General features: G+C 38.1%; 1 protein-coding gene across 1 annotated transcript; it reads left to right on the top strand.

Annotated features, from left to right (window-relative positions):
• LOC134746621 (uncharacterized) lies at positions 1–22,081 on the top strand. Its single transcript, XM_063681099.1, has 6 exons — positions 1–109; positions 9,392–9,476; positions 10,139–10,225; positions 11,999–12,232; positions 17,227–17,377; positions 18,601–22,081. The coding sequence occupies exons 2-6, from the start codon at positions 9,396–9,398 to the stop codon at positions 18,747–18,749; spliced, it is 702 nt and encodes a 233-aa protein (XP_063537169.1). The 5' UTR covers positions 1–109; positions 9,392–9,395; the 3' UTR covers positions 18,750–22,081.
• Positions 22,082–24,610: the final 2,529 nt, after the last annotated feature.

The raw sequence follows: 24,610 nt of genomic DNA, 5'->3' as shown, positions 1-24,610 counted from the left end.
TCCACGCATTGACAGTTTTGTTGATACTGCCACTGAGTTCCGTGCTGTGATTGATATATTTAGTGTTTAAAAATATTTAGTATAAAAACTAGATTTTACACTTGCTGAGGTATGTTTCTGTGTTTAGTTAATATCACGCTTGTATGCTTGAGTCACGTAGCATATTAACTTTAGTGTTGTTGTTGGGTGTAAAGATCGTATCATTACCAAAGAGTAATGTTTAAAGACTTTAAAGTATAGGTACACGTAATTCGAATGAAATTAGATGTTTCAACAATTTAAATGTACGTTTTTTTTTAAACAGCATTGACATTTCGCACAACAATACTTGAAATAGTATTTTATACAATCGTGATATAATAGACTGAAAGTCTAGTACCGTGTAAGCAACGAAGCTTGCTGAGTTGCTTAAGTAAGGTACGAGATTCCTTTTCCAAGTCTTCGCACATAAATAAGCTCAATTGTACATTGCACATTAATAAAGTAAATAAGTTTTTCAGTTAAAAAAAAACATATCACGGTAATGTAATTATAGGTACAATGTATGTATTTTTGCTGTCTCCCATGCATAACGGAAGAACCACGAAACCACGGAAGAACGTTTTATATATTTATTCATTTCACAATACTTTTTTTTATTGCAAAAAATACAAAAATAATGTACAAATGGCGGACTTAATACTTAATGGCATTCTCTACCGGTCAACCATCGGGCTAAACAGAGATGTAAAAATGGTTCAAGGAGAAAAGTAAGAAGATATTTAAAAAAAAATAGAAAGGTAAGAATGATCCGGATATTTTTATGAAAACAATTGTTTAAATATGTTTTATCCCTTTCGCATCGCACTTATTCATTTTTTTTTTAATTTCAATTTATACTCTGACTTATACACTGTCGTGCTTTATATTAAAGTAACACAACCATTGCGAAAGTCTTGCATTCCACATGTTCAATGGGATATTTGAAATTATTCTTAAATTGCAATTTAATAAAACAATTAAAAAATATCTCGCTGGCCATGTTGAAACAATTCTTCACTAGGCCGATACTACTTTTAGGCATTCTGATTTTACCATTAAAATAAGAGCGTTTTCGTCGATATGCGATACGATAAAGAAATAAAATGTAAAACGTGCTTTTCATATTCATTTAATAAAATGCTTATTGACTTCGGTTACCGCGATAGTTAGGCACACATGAAATAAAACTTGAATGAAATCGGGTCAGAGGTGTAGGATTAGAGCCGGCGAAGCTTTATCGCGTATATCTTTACTTGAAAATAGTTGTAATGTGTAACCAGCCTTATGTGTAACCACATATATATATCTGTAAAAATAATATCCCGCGCACATCTCAATGTGGTTCAGTAACGGGGCGGACTGAAACTCCTTTTGTCGCGCATGCCAATTTTTTATGTTATTCGTTTCCTGTAATTTCTCTTCAGTTGTGTGGCAATAAATGTTTTCTTATTCTTATTCTTATGAATCGTTTTTGCATGTATAACTAGCCTTAAAGTTTATAGTTAATTATTTTTGTATGTAGGTACTTTTGCACATTGTAGTTTTCCTCAGTCACCCGTTGACCACGAACGCTGTAAAGGGTTCGAAACGTCGGGATGTATTATAAATTCAATATACGCGATATAATCCGATTTCATAGTTTTATTTCAAATGCTTATTGTTCAAAATTACATGTACATTATGATAGTAGCGACCGACCCCAACCAGTCTGAAAATCAGCGCGGAGCCCTCTGGCACCGCACATGCTGAGATTGGGACCCTTTGCCTCACCATAGATTTAAGTTATAGTTATAATGTTAAGTTGATATTTAAGTTTAGTTTATATTGTATTTTTAAGCTATCCTTTCACAAATTGTAGATTTTTTCCTAAGGTGTGGCAATAAAGTTTTTTTTTTTTAATAAAGCGTTAATACAAAAATGAATATATAAACCATGATGCCATGGGACACAGCTGTTTTTTACATCCGATATCGGATCGGACAATGTGAAAACGCTCAGACGTCACCAATTTAATATTGTAAAAAAATAACGAATTTAACCATTTAACTCGCGTGAGTTAGTTACGAGTTAGTCACGTGAGTTTTTTAGTTACTTGCGCTTGCTCGTGTTAGCTCGTATTAAACCGTAAAATGAGTTTAATGTTAGACTCTCTACAATTTAAAATCGATAATAAATAATAGTTAGGTATTAGATATAGTTACATATTGCATTAGTACGTGGAGGACTAACAAAATAAAAACAGTCTGTTCAAAAACGAGAACAAAAAAACCGATTTGACAAAGATTTTCCTCGATTTCTTCCGAATTTCATAACCAGATCACTAATTGCTTAACAATAGTAGATAGACCCTGATTACTTGAGAACCCCATCTTTTACGCGTAACTTATAGCTAACTAAAAGAAAATGTGATTATTCTTTTCCAAGTATTCTAAAAATATTGTGATCCGTACCTAAATATAAGTTTCATCACACTTGCTCGAAAAAGATCTTATTTCATGCAGGTGTACTGAAGGACAAAGGCGTTATGGATGTTATGGATGGATGGATGGAGGAGTTATGGATTGTGAAAAAAGCTATAACTCACGAGAGTCGTGCATCTAAAGACCTCGTTTGCAAAATTTCACTTACCCCCTCGTTGCACAATGTACTTATATTTGGTTCAATACCAATGAGCTTTTCGGGACCTAATATGTACTAAATAGCATTTGATATTTACCAATCGCTTTTCGGTGAAGGAAAACATCATGAGGAAACCGGACTAATCCCAATAAGCCTTAGTTTCCCCTTTGGGTTGGTTTTCCCCTCTGTTTAGTTGCCAAGTGTGTAGCATCTCATACCTGGGTCCTAACTCCCAGTCCTTACTCCCACGGGCTGATGCTCTGGATTCTCCAATTGGCTATAATTCCTTAACGCTTTTGCGTTCTCTTTCTGTCTGATTCTCGTCTTCCAAATTACTCCCTGAAACTTTTGATATAAAATGTTTACTTTCTGGCTACCATTTCTAAATTCTCCCTAAACTCCTTCTACCCTAATACGGCCCTGACCCGTCCGGTTACTTACCTTGTTGTTTTTCTAATCATTTCATGTTTTTATAATGATTTCAAAGCTAATCGACCTAAAATTCACTATAAATTTTCCTTGACATATTTGTTTCTTTGTTTCGACATAATCCGTCAAACTATTAATTTACTCTAAATTCCTTAGCATGAAGTTTAGGTCGTATAGTTTTCAAGTAGTTTGTTCTAAATTTTATCTAAAAATTGTTACTGGTGAACAAATATTTTCAAATATTTTCAAAAATAATAACAAAGTAAACAATAATTCTAGAAAATGTTATCGCTACCTATATAAGCGGCCCAGCGGACATCTGAATTCAGTTTGCTTCTAGTTCCCAATAAAGGAACGTCAGTTGTAAGGGTCCGTGCGGGGCCAAGCCAGGCCCCGCACCATCAAGAAACCCTCGCTCGCGCTCCTTAAAAAGTTACCTGTGTTCCTGGCGAAGTCTGGCGCTCTCTGCACGCGCCCAAGTCCGGTGGTGCTTTGCGGTTGCTCTAGCGGAGCGCCTCGTCTCCTAGGCGCGCGCTATCGGCGCGCCTCGCCTCAACAGGCGCGTGCTGTCACCGCGCCTGGCCCGCTATCGACGCGACTCGCCTCAACAGGCGCGTGTTGTCACCGCGCCTCGCCTCTTCGAAGAGCGTGCTTATCAGCGCGCCTTACCCAGCGCGCCTTACCGTGCGCGCGCTATCAGCGCGCCTTACCCAGCGAGCCTTACCGTGCGCGTGCTACCAGCGCGCCTTACTGTGCGCGTGCTGCCAGCACGCCTCACCTTTGCGCGTGCTATCTGCGCGCCTTACCTTTGCGCGTGCTATCTGCGCGCCTTACCTTTGCGCGTGCTATCTGCGCGCCTTACCTTTGCGCGTGCTATCTGCGCGCCTTACTGTGCGCGTGCTACCAGCGCGCCTCACCTTGCGCGTGCTATCAGCGCGCCTATCCGTGTGCGTGCTCCTGCCTTGCGCGTGCTACTAGCGCAACTATAAACGTATTTTTATTATTTTTGTAATTTAAACCATCTGTTAGCGTGTCATATTTAGACTATAGCCGATAAATAAAGAACCTACCCCTGTTATATCTATCCTTTCCTTTCTACCTCCTCACTCCCAGCTCCGTTACTCACTCCTCCAATATACGTGGAGGAGGGAGTAACGTGACAGTTTTGGCGCCCAACTTTTAAATTTACCGGCTTTCTTAACCCACTAAATTCTAAATTATAGACAGAATCCGTGTCTTTAAATCTTAAACAACTTTTCGGCCTCTTTCTGTTTAATTTTCTATTTCCTTAGTCAATATGGCACGTTTTTTAGATTATCTTATTATAGCAATCAGACTAGATAGCTACTTTTTTTATCACTTTTATTTCTAATGATGTATTTTTCATAGGTCTTTAACTTTATAATAATTGTACTTCTTTTATTCTTCAGCTCAGCCCGTCCTCCTTCTCCCCTTTTTTCTTCTTCAAGCTCGTTTTCATTCTTCATTAACTGCCATTTTCCATTTCTTTCATTTTGAGTGAGTGTGTCATCTGTAAATATTTCTTCATATTCTTGGGTGGCTTAATAAGCCAGGTGCCCTTCTTTTTCTTTTCCTCACCCTGCAGAGCGGTAGTCCAACTCTGAAGAAAAAAATAAGCCTTATGGTCAAACACTACTTTTTTTTACTCAACTGTGGTAGGTCTACCCCTACCACAACCTAGAAGTAGGCTCTACCCCTACTCTCTATTCTCGTCGGCTCTAAACCGACTAGAACTTGTACATAACCTTATCTTCGCGGAGCGGCTGACTACTCCCTTAAAATAAGCCTTAGGTCCTTCATTATTATCTTATTATCTTTTCTAGTGGAGCGGCTGACTACTCCCTTCTATAAAGAAGCCTCAGGTCATAGCGAGGACTTCTTAGGAGTGTGTGTCATAGAGCGTGAACCACATCCCCTTCCTTTGCCAGAGACTTATGAATGCGTGATTATGACAGGAGATGTATGAGTGCAGGGAAGTTCCTCGATCTATTCATCTTCTTCTCCATTATATCACTCATCCTCTCGTTCCATTTATTCATCCCCATTAACGAGCTTGCTCTTTCTTTCTTCTGACTTACTGACTTACCTACCTACTTAATTACTTACCTACCTACTTACTTACTTACTTACCTACTTACTTTACTTCCTTTACTTTCCCCTAAACTTAACTCTTCACAAAAAAAAAACTTTTCCGTTTAAGATTACGACAAAGTTTTTTTTTCCGTGGTTTTTGGGGTAATGTAGCATCTCATACCTGGGTCCTAACTCCCAGTCCTTACTCCCACGGGCTGATGCTCTGGATTCTCCAATTGGCTATAATTCCTTAACGCTTTTGCGTTCTCTTTCTGTCTGATTCTCGTCTTCCAAATTACTCCCTGAAACTTTTGATATAAAATGTTTACTTTCTGGCTACCATTTCTAAATTCTCCCTAAACTCCTTCTACCCTAATACGGCCCTGACCCGTCCGGTTACTTACCTTGTTGTTTTTCTAATCATTTCATGTTTTTATAATGATTTCAAAGCTAATCGACCTAAAATTCACTATAAATTTTCCTTGACATATTTGTTTCTTTGTTTCGACATAATCCGTCAAACTATTAATTTACTCTAAATTCCTTAGCATGAAGTTTAGGTCGTATAGTTTTCAAGTAGTTTGTTCTAAATTTTATCTAAAAATTGTTACTGGTGAACAAATATTTTCAAATATTTTCAAAAATAATAACAAAGTAAACAATAATTCTAGAAAATGTTATCGCTACCTATATAAGCGGCCCAGCGGACATCTGAATTCAGTTTGCTTCTAGTTCCCAATAAAGGAACGTCAGTTGTAAGGGTCCGTGCGGGGCCAAGCCAGGCCCCGCACCATCAAGAAACCCTCGCTCGCGCTCCTTAAAAAGTTACCTGTGTTCCTGGCGAAGTCTGGCGCTCTCTGCACGCGCCCAAGTCCGGTGGTGCTTTGCGGTTGCTCTAGCGGAGCGCCTCGTCTCCTAGGCGCGCGCTATCGGCGCGCCTCGCCTCAACAGGCGCGTGCTGTCACCGCGCCTGGCCCGCTATCGACGCGACTCGCCTCAACAGGCGCGTGTTGTCACCGCGCCTCGCCTCTTCGAAGAGCGTGCTTATCAGCGCGCCTTACCCAGCGCGCCTTACCGTGCGCGCGCTATCAGCGCGCCTTACCCAGCGAGCCTTACCGTGCGCGTGCTACCAGCGCGCCTTACTGTGCGCGTGCTGCCAGCACGCCTCACCTTTGCGCGTGCTATCTGCGCGCCTTACCTTTGCGCGTGCTATCTGCGCGCCTTACCTTTGCGCGTGCTATCTGCGCGCCTTACCTTTGCGCGTGCTATCTGCGCGCCTTACTGTGCGCGTGCTACCAGCGCGCCTCACCTTGCGCGTGCTATCAGCGCGCCTATCCGTGTGCGTGCTCCTGCCTTGCGCGTGCTACTAGCGCAACTATAAACGTATTTTTATTCTTTTTGTAATTTAAACCATCTGTTAGCGTGTCATATTTAGACTATAGCCGATAAATAAAGAACCTACCCCTGTTATATCTATCCTTTCCTTTCTACCTCCTCACTCCCAGCTCCGTTACTCACTCCTCCAATATACGTGGAGGAGGGAGTAACGTGACAAGTGGACCCCACACATGTGGTCACATGAGCTGCGGCAAATAAAAGTTGGGACAACGCTAGGATGATTATGATGTTGATGAGATGCGCATTGATAAATTAGGACATGCTGCATAGCGCGATAAGTTATAATGGTTGGTATACGTCAATACTAATGAGCTCGTGATATTTGATTTTTCATTTACCAACGTATAATTATTTTGTATTCGAATACATACCATTAATTAGTTTCATTACTTTAATGATATTGGACATTGATTTTGCTGCGAGACGAAATTCCATATTATATTATTATATCAAACAAGCAAAATAGAACCTGATCCTATTAATATTGTAAATATAAAAGTTTGTATGTTTAGATATGCATAGGTACATATTTTGTATTTGTTAAGGTGACATTCTGATGGCTACTGCAGCAGCATTACTGTTGCAACGTTACTGCTGTAACCTTAAACTTACTTAAGTATAATGAAAATAAACAAGCAAGCAAGCAAGACTAAAAACTGTAAAAAGTTTATAGGTACTTGAGTAATCTATTTAAAATATGTCTACCAATAATGTTCGAGTCTCACGGGAGTGTCTATAGTCAAAATTACGCTAGTGTTTAATTCCTTGACTGAATTGCTCAGTTTTGCTCATGTTTTGTTTAAAAGATTAAAATGTCTATTGTGCATCAGCTAAGTTCCTGATGATATTGATGACTAATCATTACAATTCTGAGATTATTTAAAAGATACGTCATCATTGTTCAAAAGGTAGGATTATGGTAGTTTACAAACATATAAGTCAATGGTAGTCGAGAAAGGTCTGTTGTCATAACAACAACTATTTCAAGATAATGTCTCATAATGACATGATGTCACGTTTGTTCTGTAGGTATAAAGATGAGTACGGATGTCAATTACTGTTGCGGCGTCGTTATTGCCGCCGCTGTATCTGTCAATTTCCTTGATAAAATAAATGACGGATTGAACGTTAGAACCCGACAGTAGTGCGACTTGTGCGGCGGCAAGCGTCACTCATTTTAGCAAATTGACAGATACGGCGCCCGCGTCAAGGCCGCAGCAGAAACTGCAACAGTTATGCAGCTGCAGGTGCTATCTGAACGCCACCTTAACTGAGATGTTTTTATTAGACAACAATAGCTTGAATGATAACATGAATCTGGCCTTTTCACATTAAACCGTATACCTACGTACCTAACACGAGCAATCGCCGGAAATCTATTTTTATCTGTGATTGGTTTATAAAAATATTCCTAACATACGTTACATAATTATGTTAGGCATGAGGCATAACGCATCAATAAGGTTGTCTGCAACGATAGTGCAAATTCACTTTCAATCTCTTGCGTGCGTCTATTCGCTTCGTGCATGAAGTGACGCTGTTGGTATGTGCACAATAATTATCTGAATCTTAATAGCCATCAACAGTTGTATATCCTATCCCATTAAAGTAAATTTAATGTTTTTTCCACTTCCTACTTTGTCGTTTGTTTTTCACTCACCACGCACATCGCACATACACTACCGCTCATAACTAATTAGGCACTCGTCATTTTTTCCATACAATTGTATACAAAATCGACTTTCAGAATTATACCGCTAAGTCGCAGTCGGGTAACAGTTTTTTGTGCAGTTTACTTTTTTAATTTAACAGACATATCGAGCTTAAAATGATGTGCAGAATATTCGTGTAGGTACATGGCCTATTTACCAAATGGCAAGCGTAAAAAAATCCATAAATCGTTTTCCAGTACAAAATCGTTTTATTTTGTATGAAGTACATAAGGGTTTTTATATAAATCGTTGCATAAAGTAAACTCGAAATTTTAAAGGATGTCTTTGGCTACAATTTGAGGCTCAATATATTTACCTAAATAAAATTTCAATCCAACATGTATGAGAGTCATTTGCCTGCGATCGAACAGTATGATTTTGAAAATAATTTTTGTATACAATTGTATGGTGAAAATTGCAGGTGCCTAAATACTTTTGAGCGGTAGTGTAGCCAGTTAATAATAGACATTACTCATTGTAATGAAATACCTACAGGTCACAACTTACAAACAAACAATAAGTTGCAATGAATTTACATATTAATCAATTATTATAATTAAATTAATGATTATTATATTATACACATCATTTTAATATTCAATAAATTCCTTCATCAATAATTTCTCGATTAGCCATTTTTTTTTCTTCATTTATATTAAAAGCTTGGAAAGCTTAATGCCTCTATTATAAACTTAAGCAACTTATTGTAAATTACCGGGCGGTAATATAAATTTTAATCGTCGCAAAGACTTTGTCAGTTTGTGAGGGATGGTCTTTAGTTTGTGCACCTCCTTTCGAGTGACCTGGGCATTTCCGCCACCTCGTCTCCCGTACAATAGGTATATACAATGATCTTAAAATACCTTAAACCATCCTTTCTTCATTGACTTATAATATTACTTCGTAAAAACGAGCCTTACGGGCCGAACGAAGTGGGTACATTGGTGTCAAATCGCGTTGTGCGCAACCAATGCGAGCCAGTCGTGCAGTCTAAAGCAATTAGCAACGAAACAACCTTTTAAATGGAAGATTACCGCCCGTATTTAGGAAGTAATATGTAAGTCAATGCCTTTCTTATATTATTTCGAAAGTTGGTGTTAAAATATGCTTATCCGTAGGAAGATGGCGGTGGTGTGGCGAGACATATGCTGCGGTGTGCAGTACTTGCGCGCTAGATGTTTCTTCATCGGTTATTTAAATTTGGTACGTACGGCAAACATAATTTTAAACGAAAATTACCGATTTCCTGGTTTCAACATTTCCACTTCACCAAATTATGCTTTCCGAGAGCAAATACTAAAAAAAAGTGGAAGAGTTCCTTCGATTTTTCCAAGATCCCATGAAAAGTCTCTGACTTGTATTCAACAATGGCATCAACTAATATAATGTACCTTTGAAAACAAAACAAAAATAATTTTCCTAATCGCATTAGCTGTCTTTCAAAAATTGGGAAATATAATAAAATAAAAAAATAAAAAGTTCCGGATGAATATAAAACCACCTCAGTTTTGTAGTCGATAAAAAATAGAGCCATTGATATATTATGACGTAAGTTAAATTATAAAATTTATAATTATACAATTTAATGCTATAATAATAATATTTCAAATCAAATCTAAATCAATACCTAATAATTCATTTGCTTATACTTATAACTATACGGTGGACTGTTTGATGTTTGGCAATTGCCTTTGATGTTAAATCTTAATGGTACATATTAGACACACCACATTGGTAACGAATCGGAACGTTTACCTTGTAAATAATTAGAAAATCAATGACAGATTAGATTTGTTTGAAACACATTGCTTATTTTGATCTTAATTAAGTTGCTATTATTAACCTTCGCTTCTTATTTTGAACAGATTGCCAGTACAGTGGATTTAGGCTGCCATCTCGTCATATTATCAGCTGTAACAAATTTCTTCTCGTGTGATGTGGATTTAAATATTGTAAGTTATAATATGTAAAGTTTATATTCTTTTATGCAAAAAATCTGGATTCTTATTTTGTTGCTTTGTGGTAACTTTATAATAAAAAGAATGTTCTTACCAACATTTACACGGAATATTAAAATATAGTGTCAGAAACAATACTTATCATGCAGAAAACAGATCCTAAAATCGGACAGGGCAAAATAATGTACATATTCCATGAACATTCGGAATTTTTTTGAGTGACTGGGTTCTAAAGTCAAAAACTAGTGCTTCTGGATCTCAGTAGGCCAATAGTCATTTAGACATTACTATTAAATTTAAAAAAAATACCCCTACGCATTATGCCAGAAAAAATAAAACATTTTATACCAAAAATATCTCACATTATTTTGGAAAAGAGCTGATACTCTTAAAACTGTTGGATCGATTTTTATCAAACATGGCTAAGAACTCGCAAGGAAAGCCGCTTTCATGCAAATCGGAATCGAAATCGGTTCCCTCGTTTGAGAGCTACGATGACACAGACAGACATTGCCATCAAACATACTTATAACACTCCTCGTTTTTGCGTCGGGGTTAAAAAAAAAAACTGAATTCTCAAAACTGTTAAGATGTCTAGTTTATTTTCAATGCCCATTTTTTAGGGTTCCGTACCCAGAGGGTAAAAACGGGACCTTATTACTAAGACTCCGCTGTCCGTCTGTCCGTCTGTCTGTCACCAGGCTGTATCTCATGAACCTTAATAGCTAGAGAGTTGAAATTTTCACAGATGATGTATTTCTGTTGCCGCTATAACAACAAATACTAAAAAGTACGGAACCCTCGGTGCGCGAATCCGACTCGCACTTGGCCGGTTTTTTTATTACATACATACATACATATAATCACGCCTATTTCCCGGAGGGGTAGGCAGAGACCACGGATTTCCACTTGCTACGATCCTGACATACCTCTTTCGCTTCCTTCACTTTCATAACATTCCTCATACACGCTCGCCGGTTTAGGGTGCTCTTGACCTGGCCTTTCTTCAGGATTTCCCCGATCTGATCAGAGAAAGTCCGCCGAGGTCTGCCCCTTCCAACTCCCGTTTCTACCTCTCCCTTATATACTCTCTTTGTTAGCCTCCTTTCACTCATTCTTTCCAAGTGTCCAAACCATCTCAACATACCTTTCTCAATTTTTGTCACTACATCTTCGCTCAGTCCACACTTTTCCCTTATCACACTGTTCCTAATTCTATCTTGTAATCTCACCCCACATACACTTCTCAACGCTCTCATTTCCACTGCATTGACTTGGCTTTGATGCCTCTTCTGCCATACCCAACTTTCGCTACCATACATAAGTGTAGGCACCAGCACCCCTCTATGCACAGCCAACCGTGCCTTTTGCGACACCTTCTGGCTGCTCATAAAAGCGTTAAGTGCCCCATTCACGCGATTTCCAGCACTCACTCTCCTTTCAATATCTTTATCATGCTTACCGTCCCTAGTGAATAATGTTCCCAGATACACAAACTCTTTCACTTGTTCTACTCTTTCTTGACCAATCAAAATTTCACAGTTTGTCATATATTCCTCCTTTTCAAATACCATAACTTTCGTCTTACTTACATTTATTTTCATTCCTTTCCTTTCAAAAGATCCATGCATTCTAGTTACCATCTCCTGCAACTCTTCACCCGATGACGCTAGCAATACAAAAAGCAATACAATTTTTTTTATTATTATATCCTTTAACCAATTCTTTTATTTGTTGTATCCTTTTTCAATTCTTTTTTATGTGCAGCTTCACAACATAAACTGGACGTGGCTGGAGCCCTTCCTAGCGGTGATCAACATCGGGACCCACGGCTTCTACCCTTTCCCCCTGGTCCTTGGCTACTACGACAGTTTGGGGGTCCGGGGTACCCCTCGCTGTTACCCTGGCATGGTGCATCTGTATTTAATAGACCTGATTAATATTGTGATCCATGTGGTGTGGGTGAGGCTTGTGGTGTCCTACATCACGGCGCTATATAAGGTGAGTTATTTAAGGGTCGGTTGCACCACTTGCACCAAACTGTTTGTCACCGTTAAAGAGTTTATTGTATGGAAAGTTTCATAGTAAACCGCCGCGGCGCGCCGGGTGACGTTGATCAGTCTGTCAAGTGTGGATGGTGCAACTGGCACTAAGTCACACGAACTTAGACGCCATACAATCGATGTTACGCTCTCATTTTAAAACGACATTCTGAAATAATATGAAATTTGACATAAACATAGAAATGTATGTATATAGTATGAATTTGCTCAATTTTTTTTACGCCTAAGACCCTAATCTGTTTAACAAAAGCCATTGTTTCTTTTGTGTGAGCGGTGGGCTACCGTGTCTGAGCGCGTGCCAAAGCAACAATGCCGTTTAAATAGCGGCTGTATGGTGGTGGCTTTAAGGATAAAATATATGTAATAATATGAGCGTTCGCCTACATTGAGGTGGTCGATGGTCCTGCATTACCAAAACATGTTACATGTAAATTTGAACCTTAAAACCGGCACGATACAGCCGCTTTTTAAACGACATTGTTGCCTTGGCACGCGCTCAGACATGGTAGCCTATCGCTCACATAAAATAAACAATGGCTTTTCTTTAAAATAATTTGAGAAGATTCATACTATAACCTCCTCCTTTTTTTAAGTCGGTCGATCGGTTGAAAATGTTGAAATACTTGAAATAAACTACTCGCTCTCATTTCTTTTTCAACTTTTTTGCTACTGAGCGTTTTTATTCGCTAGGTTTGTTTGTCATCCGTGTCACCAATGACGTATGGTAATGGTATTATTTACCGAGTATTGTTTTCATTACCGTAACATTCACGATTAGACATGTCGATGGTATGACTGTGGTATGACTAATGAAGAAACTGCATTCTTGCGACAAAACTATAAGAAATATTAGTGGCATGTTTGTACCTATAATTTTCCAGTGATTTTCCAGTTGCGTTACGTTCAGCAAAATAATAGGTTGGCTGATACTGATTATTATTAATCATTGTTTTTCTACACTCTATTAAAGACGTTTTGTCTCACTATATTATAGATTAAATTATCTAATTTCAATCTATTTGTCTTTTAAGGCAAAATCGTAAGAAAACTTGAGTTGAGTTTTTATTTTTTGACAATCAACATATATATTATGAGGACAATTTGAAAATCTGTTTCTCATGATATAATTTCACCGACTAAAATCTAAAAGTTAAATCCACTAACCAAGTATTTAACTATTGTTCCATCTAAACTTAATGAAGAGTGTCGTTTCGAAAGTGCTTACTTTTGTATGGTTTGTCTATTTATCTATATAAATTACGCTCCTCAAATTTTACATTTACCCATTAAATTTAAGTAAGTAGTTTTAAATTGCGCAAAAATATACCCGAGTAAAATGAAACATGTTTCATAAATATAAATTTCAGCGGTTGCACTCTACGGAATGCGTATTTTTAATACCTCTTGCTAGTTAAGTAAAATGCGCACGCTTTTCTCTCAGAGGCGCGGTAAAAACAATGAGCATTGTTTTTATACGAAGTGGCTTTGCCATTAATTCACCTTAATCCATTAACGAGACTTGTGAAAACTGGTGTTGTGGTATTATTACTTAATCTTGGAATTATATTTGCGTTAATGGTTTCTACGTAATTAACAACCTTTAATACTTTTTTGGAAGTTATGACGCTCTCAAAAATTAATGTAGGTAATTCTACAAAGTTTATAAATGTAACAACTTGTAGGTTAGAGTTTCTGATGGGTTACCATCCTGGAAATCATATTTTACAAAGTAAAATAAGAGAGGTCAATTTTTAATCATGTAGATTCGAAATAAAACGAACTACTTTTGATAAAGTAGCATAGCTTTCAGATTTCCTCACACTCGTTTGATTTATTCACCTCTATTGTCTTTTAACCTACGAGCTTTATTAAGAATACTCTGACACGTAAGACAGTCGATTTGTGCACAAATTCCTACATTTTATTTTATTTATTTATTTCTAAAATAGACCCTGTTTACCAACAGCTCCACCGTTTACGTCCCAAAGTAAATTTCGCCTGAACCTCTTTCAGCGGGATAAACAATGATCCCTGGCTGCTATAAAGATGAGCTTTGTTCTCCAGGGACAATATCGTCAGGGATGAGATACATATTGTGAACGGTCCCTTGCTACCTCATCCAACTTGATAGTATAAGAATATATCAATTTGAATGAAACTAAAAAAAGTTGCAAGAATATTCCGATAGGCCCTGTAGCAAAGATAGATATAACTCCGTAATAGATGGATACAGTCTAAGGAAAAAACGTGCCTCGAAAATCAAGAAAATTTGATTCTCGTTCAGAGGGCGCTACTAGTTTTGGCCTACAGTCGTATAGATGGCGTTGACGGTTTCGTTTGTTATTTAACAATTTTAACGCATATCAGTGAAAGAACATGGGTCAAAATCATAAAAATAATTAATGCAAATAAAAAAAATCATTTATCTATATTTAAATACATTCTATCGTATTTTTATAAATCTACATTTTTAGTTTTAAAGTGTGTCGACAGATGGCAGTGAATTTACTGGGGTTACAAAATTTACTATGACAGTACCGCTCTAGTATAAGTTACTCTATGCCCTGTAGTATAAGGGCAGTGTTCAACACACACTAGTAAAGAACTGATCAAAATTAAATATGGCGGCGGCAGCTGTCGTCCCATAGAGAACTGTCAAACTTTTAAAAACAACAAATTTTAACTAACTACGATGACTTTGACAAATGGTTTGTAGCAACCTCTTGGAGGGCAGGCGGAACGGAACTGAACAGGGGCAAATAGGTTCTTAAGGATCGGTTGCACCAAACTGTTTGTCACCGTTAAAGAGTACGCTAAATTTTATTGTCTGAAAAGTTTCATAGTAAACCGCCGCGGCGCGCTGGGTGACGTTAACCAGTCTGTCAAGTGCGGATGGTGTCTCACTTATTACCACTTGTTGTACAGCTGTCATAAGCACGACGGATCACGTCAATGGACACTTAGTTGTCGCTATCGCTGTCACTTTGTCGAATGGCCTATTTACTTTAGCTTTAGCGTATGCTGCGTGTGCCGTGTACCACGGGGCTTTAAATACAGGTTTCGATTCTACTCGCTAAACTGAACTATTTTTGCTCTGCAACTGTTTTTAATAAGTTAAATTTAGATAATTTATTGTTCTTCAAAGTTTACACGCTTATAATAATAACACGACGCGCGCACGATAATAGCTATGTGTGCACTAGGGACAAGGAAATATACAATACGTCATACAACAATATATATGTCAAAAATTAGCTCTAGATATGATCCATATCGTATCGTATCGTAAATTTTTGACGTAGGTATAACTATTAAAGTTCGAATCAGGCCGAAAGACTGATAATCTCCGTTGCCGTGCCTCATCATTGTTAAAGATGGCGCTTTTTGTTGTTTGATGGTTTAAGAATAGCGCCATCTAGTAATCTCTTATAAATAATCAAAAGGAGATGCTGCTCGACTAATAATTATGACTCAAATGCCTTCGTTATGCTTTCATTTTAAGTAAGAGGCGGTAAGACTGATTCTACGATTTAAGTACGTTAAAACAACGTAAAATGAACATAATAAAAAAAATTGCGTCATCTCCAACAGTGATGACGTACAGTAAGCTGCAGAAATAACTGACCCCCCTGCAAACAATTTTCTTTGCAGGGGGTCAGTTGTCTCTGCAGCCTAAATAGTATATGGCATTGTATATATGGATATCAGCTTTGTACATTTACTTGCCTCTTGTGTGCACATCCACAATAAACTTGCGGTTGAACACTTAAACGGGCTGGATATATCACTAGACTGGAATACCGGGATAATGTAGATTGGGCATCGGACGTTTGTCCCTAATGTATCGTACTAACAGCAGCACTTAACTGAATGGTGGACCTAATATATTTACAATAAAGTTTACGAATTGTTAGTAACGGACATAGAGTAACTTATACTAGAGCGGTACTGTCATAGTAAATTTTGTAACCCCAGTAAATTCACTGCCATCTGTCGACACACTTTAAAACTAAAAATAAAGATTTATAAAAATACGATAGAATGTATTTAAATATAGATAAATGATTTTTTTTATTTGCATTAATTATTTTTATGATTTTGACCCATGTTCTTTCACTGATATGCGTTAAAATTGTTAAATAACAAACGAAACCGTCAACGCCATCTATACGACTGTAGGCCAAAACTAGTAGCGCCCTCTGAACGAGAATCAAATTTTCTTGATTTTCGAGGCACGTTTTTTCCTTAGACTGTATCCATCTATTACGGAGTTATATCTATCTTTGGTAACGGACGATGGTACCATCAACGACATAGTATTCTAAGCCTTCTAACGTAAGTAGACCATATTACTTAGTCTTAAGGTGCACATTGGCACCTTACAATTACATTCTATGTGCCAGTTGCACCATCCACACTCGACAGCAGTCTGTCAAGTCAGTCTGTCAGTGTCTGTAAGCAGTATGGATGGTATAGAAAGGACGCCAATCTCTTAAGGCAGAATTGTTGGAAAAGTGATCGCTTTTAGCTTTAAATAATAGTTCCTAATCTCTCCGGTGGCGCTAGTTAGGCTCTGGGACATAAGGCAATAAATAACCCGACCAAATTACGTAGGTTGTTTTTGGTAGTATTTCGGTGTATGGTGGCGCCGCCTAATTACTGTTTTTTGATGGACACTTTTCATACATAGAGATTTGGCTCCTTTATATAGTCTCCATGGTAAGCAATTTGTCGATAAATTTTATTTCAGTATCAACGTCCCCTGCGCGCGGCGGCTTTGTACTATGAAACTTTCCATAGAATAAAATTTAGCGAACTCTTTAACGATGACTAACAGTTGGTGCAACCGACCCTAACACTGTGTCTGACGGAAGTTTTGTTATTAAATCATACAACGGTGCTTGTCTTAATGGTTATATTTTGATTTGGCAGAAAGACGCAGATACCATGCGGATGTTCTTCAGTATATCGGTCATCAAGATGATTCTCCAGCTCATGTACTTCGCGTACACGCCGCTCCACGTCACCCTGTATTCTGACACCCTGTACATTTCTTACTGGGTACTCAAGATCCTCGACATATGTAAGAACTTTGATAAAGAGTCCCACTGACTATCAGTCCGCCGGACGATATCGGCCTGTCAGTTAAAACAAAAATTTGACAGTTCCGAACAACTGACAGGCCGATATCGTCCGGCGGACTGATAGTCAGTGGGCCCCTTTACACCCTTGTTCATAAAACTTAGCCACAGATCTACAATAACGCTTAATAATTGAAGTGTGCAAAAGGGAAGCCATCAAGTATATGAACATTTAATAAGTGCGAAAGAGGCAGACTACTAATAAAAAAACGTGATCACTTTCGAGCTTCATAGTGGCCGCTTGAATGTACCGGATTATCGGCTGGAAAATACAAAAGGCATTCAGGAGATATTATGGGTAGGCACTTTCCCTCCAGGGCCCATATTTTTTTTCCATCCTGTATATTGGAATATATTGTTACAATAACAAGAGAAAAAAAATCAAATAATTTACGCAATTACATAACTATTATTTCTGATTTTGTAATGATTGACATCATTCCGATTTGAGTCACACTTTTGATAATTGACAGGCAATCTTGCAAGATCTGTGAACTTAGCCAACATCTGTTAAATTGTGTCTCTTTCTAACTAATACAAATTTTAAAATGACAGATAAAGACAAACGATTATCAACTTTATAAATAATGGCATAAAGAGGTTTACGCCATACTATTCCATAAAACAGTCAACTTTTTACACAACCTTTTTAAATTAGTACACCTTTTTGTTTCAATGAACACTTCCATCCATCCGTAGACCATAGATTAGATTAGTAACGGAATATATGTGGCATGGAGACTATATAAAGGAGCCAAATCTCTATGTATGAAAAGTGTCCATCAAAAAACAGTAATTAGGCGGCGCCACCATACACCGAAATACTACCAAAAACAACCTACGTAATTTGGTCGGGTTATTTGTTGCCTTATATGGTTCATGTTATACTCATGTCCCAGAGCCTAACTAGCGCCACCGGAGAGATTAGGAACTATTATTTAAAGCTGAAAGCGGTCACTTTTGCAACAATTCTGCCATAAGAGATTGCGATCCTTTCTATACCATCCATAATTTTTGGCTTCGAAATGCGATCCGAGCGTAGAAGAAGCGGAGTACAGACTATTTTATGTTTTGGTTAATAATACACGCGTATTACAGTCAGATGCAACTCTTAAATGAAAATAATCTGAATTGCAATTAATACAAACTTATTCCCATGATCCAGGTGTAGCCGTCATGTTCCTGCTGGTGATGAACAGCTACATCAAGGCCGTGCGCGCGGAGAAGGCGCTGGCGCTCGCGCAGCCCGACCAGCCGCCATCTTACGACGAGTGCGCCGCGGCGGCGCGGGAGAAAACTGAAAATATACCTTAACTTACCGATTTGTAGCCATGGAAACAGAATTTAACCGGTCAATTCTAACAACGTGATAATTAATAGACACGAGAACAATACGAGATATGTTAGATACGTTCTCAACTAGTTATCTTTTGCAGTTCGATTCGAGAAACCAATTGTCATTTCACGCTACAATTATTGTAACGTTTTGGGATATCTTAAGTTAAGTAATGTCTTAAGTAAATCTTAAAGAGATCGTTCAAGAGGACATTCGGAATCGCGGAAATGTCAAATTTAACATGACTTTCTTAAATATCTCATTATCGTTTCTGTTCCATGTCTAGTGGATAGGTATCTAGTTGATATCTAAATCATTGTTCGAATCGGCCCGTAAGAGTCACACGAGCCTAGCCGTCATAAAATCGAAATTACGCTCTCATTTAAAACGATAATCTGAAATAACATGAGATTTGACTTGCACATTCGAGTAACATATATCTACCTAGTACTAGAAATTTCGTTGCTAGAAATTGTAATACAAAGAAATAAGAGCTAGTAGAAGTTTTACATACAAAACTACTTAAGGCGGTTCCCTGAGCCAGAAGGCGAAAAATGTCCTTATATGATCCTGTTTTTCTAAGAGGCGTTGATATTCGTAGACGTGGAAAAAATATATGTAGTTCTTGACTATATTATCTTTAATATCATAGCTTCCGATACACGAATTATGACACTTCGCTCGATACAATTAATTCCCAAAATAACCTCTAACTCGGACTTTTAATCCAACTTTACTCGGTTATTTATTATGTGATACTATAAATAAAAAAAGAAGAAAAACAATCTTAACTTAAATAATCATTTCATAGCTTTCGAATTTCGATATTGTAGGGTAACGTTTTGTAAAATAAATAAAAATCGACAAAATTCGATCAAAATTGACACTTGGCGCGCATGATCTTTCCCGTTCTTTCTTGCAAAATGTGACAGAGACAGCGGCAAACCGACGGAACGGCCTTAACAAAAAGAGATATGTTTCTACCTATAGATATGTGTAGGACAATTACACTTACACTATTACAGATCTTTTTGAACGCGAACTTAAGGCGCGTAACCTAATGAGGGCTAACGCGTATGAATTCGCCGCTATTGGCGCTAGTGTAGATGGTGGTCTTTTCCATACTTCGAAATGTCAAATGTCACTTGTCACTTCAATGACTGACAGCTGTTCTTTAGTCTTTTGGACCACCATCAACAGAGGCGCCAACTGGTGAGCAAAAAAACGATAGCCCTCATTGTTATTTATTTATAGATACTTTAAAGCCTTTCTTAAGTAAGTCGCAAAACGGCCGTTAGTTAAGTAATGGAAAAAAACCCCGAACGAGAAGAAGTATCACTTAAGTATATAACTTATTTAAATTTATAAAAATGTATAAAATATAATTTCTTTTTACGCGGTTATCTCATTTAAATATAACGCCTAGCCTGCAAAACGTCAGCTTATTATTACAATTAGCGCCAGCTTACTCTTAGTACTTAATCCTGGACTCTCATTATAGAATGTTTTTTTTTTTAAATAATGTTTTTACCTAACAAGTTTATAATTTGTACCAGAGCATTTTTAGAAAAGAATAGTATTTACTTTTTTTGTAAAAACCATGAACTTTTGGGTTATTTTTCTCAGAATCACGAGGACTTTCGATTTAAAAAGGGAAAAACGGTTTCTGAAAAAAAAATTGCCAGCTTTGTGACGCATTTTTACATACATTTTGTATGGAATGTCACAAAGCTGCACCTAAAATTTGTATGAAAAACTAGGGACACTTTTTTCTTTGTTTTGAATAGTCCTCGTGATTCCGAGTCGGCATAACCCAAGAGTTGTTAGTCTTTCGAAAAAAAAATGGTACACTTTTTTCTGAAAAACCCCACGTATAAAAAATAATCTCCTTTACCCATAATCAAATTACCTCAACGGACAACCAAACGCATTTATAATTTAAACCTCGTCCGATTTTAAACATATCCCCGTATCGAACTAACGGCAACTCTCCAGAGACGGTGTACGGGGAAGTGTAATAAGCAATTTACATCAGGAATCAGACATCAAGAAATAGCTTAGTTGCCTGGGTCTCGGGGGAAACTTGTAATACTGATTTGGAGTATAATTATCACCTTGAGCAGTTAGCGAGAGCTCGACTTAAGTAAAAAAGTTGCTTTCGGTATTTGAGTTTGTTTGTATCAAAGTTGCATGTAATGAGTACTTTATTAAGTAGTTGTCAGAATACACAAATACATAAAAGACAGGCAGGCATATTTTAACTCACGTATGTAGCTTAATGGATTACCAGAAACTACTGTTCCTCTATCCATATTGAAACGCCGGTTCATAATACCACTATTATTTATGAAAACCACTATATTAAAACCCAGACAGCACGCCTCAGCGTATTTTAAGCAGCAAACAGTTTCCGAATTGCAAAATTAACATACAATCTCCTGCAGCTTATTATTGGTGCCTTGCAAGCATATTTCAGTATAGTCGCATTCTGCGGGTACTCTTATAACGTGTGTATTAAGGTCTAGTTTTGATTAGCCGCTACCTGGTCTGGAACCTGTCCAAATGTCCCGACTGCGGCGAGCTCGTGATAATTCCCTTTATTAATTCCGAATACAATTTCAAGCGTTTTGGAGGCATACGTTTGTGATTAACGTTGAGATTAAATGTTTCGTATGCATGCTTACAATAGGGGACTATAATATTGTCTTCGATTACCGCGATAGTTACTCATGAAATTATGAAATAAAGCTATCAAATCGGATTGTGTCGCGTATATTGAATTTATTAATACATCCCGACATTTCCCGTTGACCACGAACGCGGTAAAGGGTTCGAAACGTCGGGATGTATTATAAATTCAATATACGCGATTTAATCCAATTTCATAGTTTTATTTCAATAGGGGACTATGTTCTGTCCCTCACGGACGCACATCTATATAAAATACTAGGTCTATGACATTTCATTTCAGTGGATGGTGGCGCCGCCTAATTACTGGTTTTTGATGGACACTTTTCATACATAGACATTTTTCTCCTTTATATAGTCTCCATGATTAAAATCTTTAGGTCCGCCTGTGCGAGGCCTGTGCTGATACAGAAAAAAATAAGATACGTCAGTGTCATTCAAAAATTCTTTCATCTGCAATGGAAACATGAAAGTGAATATACATATTAATGTAAAATGCTTTAATTATCATCTTACGTGAACCGCCTGACAGAAAAGTTATTTACTTGTTAACCTTGACTCAAAAATTGTGTTTAAGAATTTAAAACAATTGTATTATTTCTATAATATACATTACAAAATTCCTGTGACTATCAATGGGTTATCCATCTTCACCGCTTACGCTGCGTCTTACGTAATACGTAAGCGAACAGCTCGCGAACGCGAAGCGTAGCGGCGCGGCGGGCCCACGGCGTTCGCGCAACGAGATCGCCCACGTAGGACACTTCTATATGTATCAAAGGATTGATTCACCCCGCGCCGCATTGTTTCGCTTCGCGTTCACGTGTTGTTCGCCTACGTAATGCAGCGTATTAGATGGTTGGCAGTCCTCAACCGTGTGTTTCTCCAGAAACTTCCTGCCTCTCACAGCTAAACTGTGGAATGAACTTGTCGCCCGCGGTATGTCCGGACCGATACGACCTTCAAACCTTCAAGAAAAGAGCGTACTGGTGTAGCATGTGTTCATGTGCGAAGATGATTGCTTATCATCATTCGTTTCTTCTGCGCGTTTGCCTTCTATATCATACCAAAAAATCTGTGAGTAGTGTGTGTGTGAGTGTCAGTGCGGACTTGCGAAGAATCCTGGAAGTACAACTATCGCCATTCTATCGGACTAGAGGTAAGTACAACTGTCTAACTTATTTAGGGCTTAGTAGGAAGCAAAAACAGAACCTTTGTAGTAGTTTCATTACGTCTGTCCGTAGGTGTGACATATGCATTTTACTTTGAATAAATAACCTAATTTGAATTACTAAAACAAAACTGGAAAGTACCTACAGTCACTACCTAGGAGTCCAGGAGGATTTGTCGTAAATACATTTCGTTTTTTTTTTCTTTTTTTTTTCTTTCTGCAACAAGCTTCGTCAAACCAAGTTATTTTTAGATATATGATGCTAAAGATACGCTGCTAAACCTCCTTCCCTTGTAAGTCGTGTTGCGTTACTAATGAAAATACATATTTTATGCTTTGACGCTCACAACATCATCAAAACTAAACAGGCAAAACACAGGTGTTTTTTCGCCTATAATATCTTTCAACATAACCAGAAACAGCAATGAACAGTTAAACCAAAACCAAGACCAAGTCAAAGTAAAATTACACCCGACAAGTAATAATGGAACGATACAGCGCAGATTTCAGCGGACGCCTTGAGACTGCAGCATTTTATTTAATATCACGGGGAACGAGCCTTGCACGTCAAGGCGACGCTCTAAACTGAACTGAAATCCCGGCAAAGACGGGAACGAGGCTATTCCTGGTAGTGCCGCTAAATATTTACGCTATTCGTGAGGAAAAGTTGACAATGGAAACTAAGGTTGCTCAACTTATAATGGCGCGCACTTTGTTGATTAAATTAACTCGTAGCAAAAAGTGGTGGCAATCTTTAACTCACCATTTAAGTTGAATTAAAAGATGTCAAAGTTTCGTTAGGCAATTCAATTTAAAAAAAGTCTTTTCTATTATTTTTTTGTTTATATTCTCTAATAAGTAGTCTCTATTTAACGCATACGATTCGGCAGTTCGTGTAAAGGTGACATTAGATGCCAACTACAGCTGTGAGTGTGACATTACCTATACATCAACGCCGCCGCTGTTACTCTCAATTTTAAAATAAAATGAGTGACGTTCGCCGCCGTATTACTGTTGCGCCCAGGTAGCATAGTGACGTAGGCGACGTCATAATGACGTAATTATGACATCATTATGACGTCGCTGACGTCATAATGACGTATAAATGCTATCTGGGCGATTATGACGTTCAATCCTCATCTCTTATCTTATCAAAGAAATTGACAGATACAGCGGCGGTATCAACTGCAACAGTAATGCAACTGCATTTGCTACCCGAACGTCACCTTTAGACCGTTTTCACATTGTCCGATCCGATATCGGATATCGGAAGGCTGTAAAATGTTAGATATTTGTGTTTCTATGTATTTATTTATGCATTTAATAAATATTATTACATTACTATAAAACGATAAATAACGCAAAAAGGCGGACTTAATGCCAATGGCACTCTCCTAAGGCTGTTTTTGTCATAGGCGCTGTCCGACATCCGATATCGGAATGGCGCTTCCGATAAATTCAGCAATGTCGGAGCCCCCCGTCAGCTGTCGGACCGATAATATTTGTTTGTGTGCGTATGTGTAGGCATAATGCTTGTTGTAGTGTGCGTGACCGCTAAAGACGGCGCCCGCCTTCGAGCAACACCGGGAAGGGAGACGGCATTCGTGCTATCGAGATCGAGGTGTGTGCGATTTGTCTTTGACGTGTGTCATTATCTATGTAGGTAGTTGTACTATGTATTTGTACCGTCATTACAGATTGGATTCTGTATGTAATAAGTGAGAATGCGACTGTGTGCACGTTTTCCCCCGCAAAAATGGCAGAATGATTTGTACGATAAGATATCGCTTTAGCTCCGACCTTCCGACATGTCGGAAGCCGGTGTTGCTCGAAGGCTACCGGGCGCGCCTCCGCGGCCTGACTACGGGGATGTTGGATCCTACATCCGATATCGGATCGAGCAATGTGAAAACGCTCTTAGTCTAACGAGGTTCAAGGAACGCGAGGCTGACGGTAACAACGAAGAACAACCCCAGTGTC

Source organism: Cydia strobilella, chromosome 1 (genome assembly GCF_947568885.1).
Source record: "Cydia strobilella chromosome 1, ilCydStro3.1, whole genome shotgun sequence".
Lineage (NCBI taxonomy): Eukaryota > Metazoa > Arthropoda > Insecta > Lepidoptera > Tortricidae > Cydia > Cydia strobilella.
Note: the sequence above shows the minus strand (reverse complement) of the source record. Positions and strands in the feature narration are given on the sequence as shown.

Coding starts and splice junctions, on each gene's coding strand:
- LOC134746621 (XM_063681099.1), top strand. CDS start 9,396: ATGGCGGTGGTGTGGCGAGACATATGCTGCGGTGTGCAGTACTTGCGC. Junction 12,233..17,226: donor ACATCACGGCGCTATATAAG/GTGAGTTATTTA, acceptor TTGATTTGGCAG/AAAGACGCAGATACCATGCG. Junction 17,378..18,600: donor ACTCAAGATCCTCGACATAT/GTAAGAACTTTG, acceptor CCCATGATCCAG/GTGTAGCCGTCATGTTCCTG.